At 35.7% G+C, this 8930-nt stretch overlaps 1 protein-coding gene across 1 annotated transcript; it reads right to left on the bottom strand.

The window, feature by feature from the left end:
• Nucleotides 1-4425: 4425 nt before the first annotated feature.
• Nucleotides 4426-7543, bottom strand: LOC109205467 (high affinity nitrate transporter 2.7). The gene is made up of 2 exons (XM_019368180.1): nt 6146-7543; nt 4426-4766 (listed from the first exon to the last, which is right to left on the bottom strand). The coding sequence occupies exons 1-2, from the start codon at nt 7297-7299 to the stop codon at nt 4526-4528; spliced, it is 1395 nt and encodes a 464-aa protein (XP_019223725.1). The 5' UTR covers nt 7300-7543; the 3' UTR covers nt 4426-4525.
• Nucleotides 7544-8930: the final 1387 nt, after the last annotated feature.

Genomic DNA, 8930 nt, shown 5'->3' with positions numbered 1-8930 from the left:
AAAGGAGGGAGCAGTCCAACGGGGGGAATGGGTGCACAAAAAGGCTCTGCTTCCTGTGTATCAGCTCCTGTTTGAGTTGGTAAACAAGGTCCTTCTATCCCGTGCTGAGAGGAGGTCTATCACTTCCAAATCTGATATGTATTTGATGGAAGCACTGGATGGATTCCAATCTGTTAATCTGCCAGCCATAATGATTGAGCACATGCAAAAGGTGGCAGCTTTCAAAGATGGAAACCATGGTCTTCTTTATGGATTTCTTCTCACGCATGTCTTCAAGTTCTTTGATGTGCCTTTGGGACCGCCCAAGATGGGAACCAAGAGCAGACCTTCTCTCAAACTACTTTGGAGGAATGTGAATGTGTCGAAAAGGGTGGAGGGTAGGAATTACTTTAACAATCTCCCAGCTTATCAATGCCTGAGGAGATTAGGAAGTTGAAGGCAAGGAATGCCATTCTGGAGAATCAGCAGGCTCAAAAGGCACTAGGGTAAAATGCAGAGATTGCTCGCCTGACCAAAGAAAAAGCTGATCTCAGACAACAAGTAGAGAACCTGAAGGAGAAACTGCTCGCAGAGCAAATGTCGGCCAATGCCCGAATTGATCTCGTTCTCAACACTCTTGCCGCAGCTTCTAAGCCCTCTCCCTCTAATATCCCTTAGGCAAATCCTTCAGTGACCAATTTCTGTTTAAACTCTTTTGAAGTGATGACTTGTGGTAATTGTTTTTGTTTTCTTTTTTTTTTTGGTATGGATGGAATTCACCTACATTGCTCCCGCTGTTAACATTCCAACTCTGCCCTTGCTGTAATGGCAGAGGCTTATGTTTTATAAGTATTAATGAAAAACTATCCTCTTTTGTTGTTTAATGCTTATGTTTCTCTACTTCTCTTTTCTATCATGTTGTGTGCACATATGTGGCATGAGTTAACTAGGCTAGACTGCTTTATGCTGATTGCTTGCTTATGTATTTTTAATGATTCCAAAAGGGGGAAGTATAATTGGAACAGGGATATGATTAAGGGGGAATTGTGAGGTCCCGGTTACTTGTGAAGTCAGGGAGAAGCATAAAATCAGGGGGAACTTGTGAAGTCCCTGTTACTTTATCTGGTTTATTTTGCTCTAAATATGTGTTATCAATTTCTAAGTTTGTCATCATCAAAAAGGGGAAAATTGATGGGTTTACAGTACCTTAGCTTTATGTTTTGATGATCTAACAAACTTACTGTCAAAGAACCAGATAAGGGACCTGACACACTTGGTACACTACTCAAATCAACGGACTCCAGCTAGTGTGAGTTGAGACTTCATTATCAACATTCTCCTCAAATTATTTTTTCCTATATATCACATGTTTCTAATTCGGGTCTGATATTTATTTCAAATGCAATTTTCTTAGCAGAAATCATAGAAATTGCAAATCCTCGTCTTTATATTTGTTAAAGAAAGAAATCAAACTTTTTCACTTCACAGAACTTTTTTATTGAAACTTATATATAGCCTATTAGGTGTAAAATAAAAAATGCCCCCCCTCCCCCCCACAAATGTGAGGTCTAAAGCAGTTGCTTTACCTGCTTTATGGAAGGGCCCCTGCACATAATTAGCAGAAAATAGAAGATATAGACACCAAATAGCCAATAAATGTATATCATAATAATAAAGTGTATATCACAACCTTTTCATCTTCCTTGTGTATAACAACATGTATATTAAATTTTATTTTTCTTCTTTGTATATCTAAAATATGAAGTCATATGTATAGTTATTTAACATTTATTGTTGAATTTTTATCAGTGTATATCACAATAAAAATAATTATATTATTTGTATATCGCGGTGTATAAGACATCGAATGTATATCAAATTGTATATTAAAATTTTATTTTCTTTCTTTGTATATCAAAATCTTATTTGCTCCTATAATTATATTTATTATTTTATATTATAATACTTGCTCTAAACCTTTTATATCAAAAAATTATTTTCCTTCTATGATCAATAAAAAAAGTTGAAGCAAAGTTTATTCAGAATGAATTTCACTCTTTTAAAATTAGTTAGGACGATCTGATTCCATATTCACTTTTATTGCCTTATCGAACAATGTATATCACAATATACAACATGATATACACAATGAGTACACATGATGATATGATATACATAGATATACACCACCTCAAACACACCTATTTTCTTTTTAAGAAGAAGAGAAGAAGAAGAAGGAGGAGGAGGAGGAGGAGGAAGAAGAAGAAGAAGATTGGAGTCTGCCAAAGAGATACAAATCTTAACTTCATAGAAAATGTATTCAACCATTATAACTTCCCAAACATTATCAAAGAACACATGTGATGGGTTTACAGTACCTTAGCTTTATGCTTTGATGATCTAACAAACTTACAGTCAAAGAACCAGATAAGGAACCTGACACACTTGGTACACAACGCAAATTAACGGAATCCAGCTAATGTGAGTTGCAATGACTTCAGAAGATAAAGAATCAACACAGGGATCTGATCCCCTTGTGCTTCCCTGACAGCAGTACGAAGTCAACTGTCTACAGCTGGAAAGTGACTGCCTGCATTGTACACGCAAACAGTGCAGCATAGTATTGCAGTCACTCCCCTTTGACCAACCAAGTGATTACATCATTCAAGTGATGTCATCCAAGTTGTATTAACAAGAGCAGTACAACAAAACATCACTTGAACACTTGAGCATTCATTCAAGCACTCCAACCGTTCTTCAGTTGAGCATTCAATTCTCAAGTGCAATCAAGAACAAAGTACAACACTACTACGGACCAGTCCCTACAGCAAGTATCTTGTATGTCCTTAGTTGAGTTGTAACTTTGTATTAGTTCTTCATTGTAATTCCTACTTTGTTTATCTAGAAGCTTTAATTAGGAACCCCTTGTAAAACCATAAACCTTCAGTGTCTGTGTTGTGACTAGAGTTAGTCATGAGTTGAAAGTCTTTGTAATAGGTGTACTGCAAAGTGGCTTGTAATATGTGTATTACAAGTTAGTGAGGGATTAAGAGTTTAATTCCTAGATTGCATAGGTTGTAATCTAAAAGTTGCTCATAGTAAAGTTAAAATCCTACCAGTGTAGGTCGTGATTTTTTTATCCCCTTGAGCAGGGATTTTTCCATGTAAAAGTACCTTGTCCCATTTACTTACTGTTTCATTAGCACTACCAGTAGAAACCTATAGAGAATTTGGTCTCTACATGGTTTGGTAAACTCATATACTTTATCAACATGTCCTTCCAAATCTAGATTGAAGAAGAAAACTAGTTAGATTGAAGAAGAAGAAAACAGAAAAGATTGAAGAAGAAAATTGGAGAAGAAATACAGGGAGAGAGAATGGTTATTCAGGATTTGGTATATAATACTACCAATTTTTGGGATACCTTTGCCAAACCTAATAGTATAAGCCTAAAATATTGCCAATTCTCTTTATGGGTTGTCATTCCAAAGCGAAGCAGCCCTCTGTGCATCACTGTTTAGGCCCATTCTATCCGTCCCATACTCACATTACATACAAATTTCTTCATCTGCACTCAACCACATGCTCTAGCCTATCGCATGTATATCTGCTCTGCCTACTCTATTATAGTTGTAAATTTAGTGTGCATATAACAAGGTCTAATTCAAGATGTGGAAACTTGACATATTTGAGTCATCTATCACCTAAAATATTTCTCATTAGCCGAAAACCATTCAACCACAAGTTCAGGGTTTAATTCCATGATATTCGTGCTATAGCTTATTTGAAGTGCAAATAAAGCTTGAAGTTAATATGCGTGGCAAAGGCATCATCTTTGCTCAAGTGCAAAATTTGAAGAATTTAAGCTGCTGTTAGCTGCTAGTCATATTAGTTTGAGCTAGGTTTAGAATAGGGAAAATTTCAATTTTGGTCCCTTAATTATTACTCTTTCTATCCCATTTATGTGATGCGATGTTATCTTATGACTTGTTTTAGATCACAAATTTAAAGAAAAAATTCCCAGCTTAAATACACATGCCCAATCAAACTGCATCAACTAAATGGGAGGAAAAGTAATACTATATATTAGTTTTAGTATAGCAATATCGTACGTAAACATATTTAACCTTCATTGATAGACTCGTGTGCTGGTAGTCCCTTTGCGCGCTGTCAAAGATTTGTTAGCAGAAAGACTAAAATCGTCTAGTTGTATTAATTGAAGGTAGCAAATTAAAATTATCCCTTCTTTTTGTGTCTGTGTGGAGTAATATGGCAAGAAAAGGCAAACAGGTGTTTGAGCCTATAAATCCATTAGAATTTAGATGACCTCTTGATGGTTTTTGCTGTTGAAAGTCACTTAAATTGTATTACTTTAAACACTCCCATACACTAGTATTACCAATAACTAAACATAAGAAAAAAAATAAAAATATAATAAGATTGCTATTAAACTTAATTTCCACACGTATATTTTAGCAGTGAATGAATTTGAGATTTGGATCCAACACGAGTCCTGAACATTCAAATTAAAAGCAATCACAAAATCTTAATCTAATAGGTGAAAGTTTTCATCGTCTTCACATATTGAAGAGCCACAAAGCATTCCGCCCCACCTGGGGAAGTAGATAAGGGTAATCGGCAGAGTAAAGACAAGTATCATTAGCCCCATAATAGATATGCTCGTTTGTGTTGAGAATTTGGAGGAACCTGAAAATAGCAGAAATTGTGTTATGACTGCTCCTAAAGTCCCACCACTTCCTGTCATGCCTGATATCACTCCTAATGACCTGAAATATCATATCAAATTGGACCGGTAAACACGTATCAAATGCTAACTCAATCTGCTCAAAGTTTGGGCTTAAAGAACTGAATCAACACAAGTTAATAAACAAGTCATAATCCACCCTTTCAAACTTGGATGGACTAGACAAATTACTAAAATTATGTTGATTTTACCACCTCTAAAATTAATTTCGAAATAAATGTGAGTATTATGAGCTAGTTTCTTACTCCACGTTAATCTACGTGTCCTATTCTGACTCCTAATAGTATGACTATGCTTTTAAGATCGACTTGCGTTGGGTACATTTGCTAGCCTCTGTCTGTACCTGTCCTTTCCTGTCTTTTGGCAGGAGTCCTAGGAATTGTTGAACTGTCCTAAAGAGGAAAAATGACAAAGATTCTTGGCCTTACGGTGCACTCAACAGTCCTAGTAAGTCAGGGATCGAGGAGACGCTCCTTTCTTGAGTCTGGAATCAAAATGTGGTTCATTTGGACTCAAAATACACAAATAGGAGTAAAAAAAAATAGTTACCATACTATGTATAACGCCATAATACCTGGCGCTATATATTAACGGAGGGTATAATGCCAGGTTTTATGGCGCTATACCAGTTGTGTCAGTATAACGCCATAAAACCTGGCGCTATACATTAACGGTGCAGTTACCGTTAATATATAGCGCCAGGTATTATGGCGTTATATATAGTATGGTAACCTTTTTTTTTTTACACCTATTTGTGTATTTTGAGTCCAAAATAACAACATTTTGGTTCCGAACTCCCTTTCTTAGCTTCTGCGAAATATACTTATTTATATTTTAAATTATATGGTTGGATTTGCTTTCTCCCTATAAATTTAAGAATTTTTAAACTAATAGCCGGTCGATTTTAACATAAATCATATATATATATATTCGTCGATTATTTTTAGTTTAAATAATTAAGTGAACTATTATTTAGGTTTATTGTTCAGGTGAACATTCAAGGGGTTAATTTTACTCTATATCATTGAGGTAGAGACCTTTTAGTGTCCTAATCGGAATTCGGATAATCAGTTTTTTTGCGGTTGAAAGAGGAAGAGAAGAAAAATTCTCCCACGTATATCAATTAAGGCTAACTAATAAAGAGTTTACCATCCTTTGTTGAAAAATACTTCCGTATTCCAAAAAGAAAAAAGAAACTTGACACCATCAATTAATAGAGAGTTTAACTAACATACTAGTTTAACTTTGCACCCAAAAAAATAAAAAAGAAAAGATATTAGTTTAACTTATACATTATGATATCACGAGTGATATAATTAATATCTGTAAATAATGAGTGGAGCATTCACAAATATTGAACGTCAAATATACTTATTAAAATGAGGAAATTTGTAGATTTACCTTTTTGAGACAAAAGGCACAATACCAAATGTGAGGCCAGAAGCAGCTTGAACAAAGAGAGAAAAACAAGCCATTACCAAAACAGAGACCCCAACTGTATTCACTCGCCCAAGCAGTATACACAGCAATCCAGCCACCGTTTGCACCACCCACAAACTCCATAACCTCCCTCTCATCCCATATCTCTTCCCCATCTTATCAGATATAATCCCACCTACTGGCCTCGACACACAATTCGCTACACCAAAACTCGCCGCTATCCCCCCTGCTACATCAATATTTACATGAAACCTATCGTAATAATACTCCGCTATTATATTTTCTGTACTTAATTCAACTCCAAAGCAAAATCCATATGTTAAACCCAATATCCATCCCCTGTAATTCTTTAGCCCATTTAAAACTACGCTCAAAATATTTTCACTAGGCTTGTGGCCTGTTATTTTCTTGCGCTTGTAGTTACCATCAGGCAAGTCTTGGCCGTACACTAGGACCATAATTGCTGTCACGGCTTGAAATATTGCTGGGAAAATAAATGCAATACGCCACGAAATAAATGAAGGTACGTTTAAGCAGCTTGTAAAGAGTGAATATACGAGTGGCATGGCTAATTGGGTCAGACCAGACCCAACATTGGCCCAACCAGCAGCAAATCCATTAGCAAGCCCAACAACACATCCAGAGAACATACAACTCATCCAAAATTGGCTAGCCACGAAATTAGCCAAGCAAAATCCCATTAAAAACCGAACCAAGATGAAGCCTTGTGGGGAGGATATGAGACAAGTTGAGAGAACTACTGGGGCAGTGAGGAGAGACAGCGTGGCAGAGGCAACACGTGGACCGAACACGTCACATGCGGGGCCCATCGCTAAGCGAGAGAAAATGGAACCAACAAAAGAAGCAATTCCAGCTCTTCCAATGTCAGTTTCAGTGAGATTAAGGTCCTTACGGATGACTTCAAGAAGTGGGGGGATAGCAAAAGTGGAGAAGAAACAAGAAAAAAGAGAGAGCCATGCAAGGTGGAAAGCTCGCATGTGAGGTGAAGATAATGAAAATGGACGAAATTCTGTGGCTTTGTGATCATAATCTACTGCTATAGAAAAATTATTAGGGGACTGATCAAGTTTGGATAGTGATTGCATTTGTTCCATGACTAAGAATGAATAAGGAAATTAATATCCTGACAAGTTGGAGCACTAGAGCTAGGGAGTACTAATAGGCAACGTGGGTGTATTGGAAAATTAATGCTTCAGTCATACGACATAGGAGTACATATTTGTTGGGATTCCAAGCAATTACTAGCAAGTGTATTGTGAATTCTCTTTTCTTGCGCTATTTGACAAAACATGTTTATTAAGGTTACATGGAGGAGTTAAACTTGTCTTCTTCTGATGATGATGAATCCATCAACTTTTGTACTATTAATTAGTCTAAGACTTCTAGTAGTCGTATATTTGAATTTGTTTGAATCTTTTACCTTTATATGGGGGACTACAGATTCTTAGTTATGGATGGAGTTAAGAGTATTTATTACGGCTCGAATTCAGTAGCGTGCTTAGACCTTATATTTTGTATTAGAAAATTCAATTAAAAATATAATTAAATATCTAATGAAACTTAATAATTAATTACTCCTTCCGGTCCAAAATAAGTAATTTTTTGGCCTTTTTTTGTGGTCCAAAATAAGTGATTTTTTCAGATTTCAAGAATGAATTAATTATTTTTTTCCTACATTGCCCTTGGAGTAAATAGTATTGGAGTATGTGTTAGGAATATTTTTGTAAAGAGATAGTAAAGGTTAATATAGTCAATCTCATTACTAATTAATGCTAAAAGGTGAATTTTTTAATTTGTGTGAAAACAACTAAAAAATCACTTATTTTGGATCGAAGGGAGTAAGACGAACTATGAGTATAATAAATTTGAAATTCATAAACTTCAAATATTAGTTCTGCCTTTATTTGAGTGTGTTAAATTATGTGAATAGTTTATAAGAACTTAAACTGTTGAAGGAGATAATACTTTTATTTAAATTATTTTATTGCGTAACACGTGCTCTTATAACATGCAGCTTCACTTTTTTCTTTTCCGTTTGTTCGAGCACGAAAGTTTTAGTGGTTAGTAATGCGATTCGAATCAAAACATTATTATGTTGAATTATGTGAATTGCCTAACTTAAAAAGTTAAGATGACACAACGAGAATGCGTTTACCTATTTATTTTAAATTGCACAAAAAAAAAAAAATTAAATGGACCTTGTTGACCGACTGTTATATATTCTTTTCGTTGGTTCTTCTGTTCCTCTCTTCAATTCTTAGAATCCTTATGGTTTGGAGGGTGGGAGTAGAGATATTAATGATTCACACTCGATATTTATATTTGTATACGGATAAAATCGAGCTTGCCCAATTTTGTTATTATTTCGAGATCAGAGGACTGCCTCGAAGGTCGGCCTCGTAAGGGATCAGACCTGAACACGGAGACAAGACGTGTAGTTCGGAGATTGAGGCACCCGTCGAGATCAGATATGACTAGCTCCGAGCGGAATACAATAACGGAAAGACGAAATATTCGTAACCGGTCGGAGATAGGGGTGTTCAAAACTGAACCGAAACCGAAAATCGAACCGAATCGAAGCTTAATGGCTTATTGGTATCGGGTTAACGGTTTAACGGACGGGGAACGGATTGAAATTTTTTATTAACAGCTTATCGGTTTGGGGGCGGATAATTCAATTTTCTTAACGGATAATCCGTTAACCCGTTAAGAATATATATATATA

This window comes from Nicotiana attenuata, unplaced genomic scaffold (genome assembly GCF_001879085.1).
Source record: "Nicotiana attenuata strain UT unplaced genomic scaffold, NIATTr2, whole genome shotgun sequence".
Taxonomy (NCBI): Eukaryota; Viridiplantae; Streptophyta; class Magnoliopsida; order Solanales; family Solanaceae; genus Nicotiana; species Nicotiana attenuata.
Note: the sequence above shows the minus strand (reverse complement) of the source record. Positions and strands in the feature narration are given on the sequence as shown.

Excerpts from the sequence above, each read along its gene's own strand:
- LOC109205467 (XM_019368180.1), bottom strand. The coding sequence starts at position 7,299 with ATGGAACAAATGCAATCACTATCCAAACTTGATCAGTCCCCTAATAAT. Across the intron at positions 4,767-6,145 it reads GTGCCTTTTGTCTCAAAAAG|GTCATTAGGAGTGATATCAG; the intron begins GTAAATCTACAA and ends ATGATATTTCAG.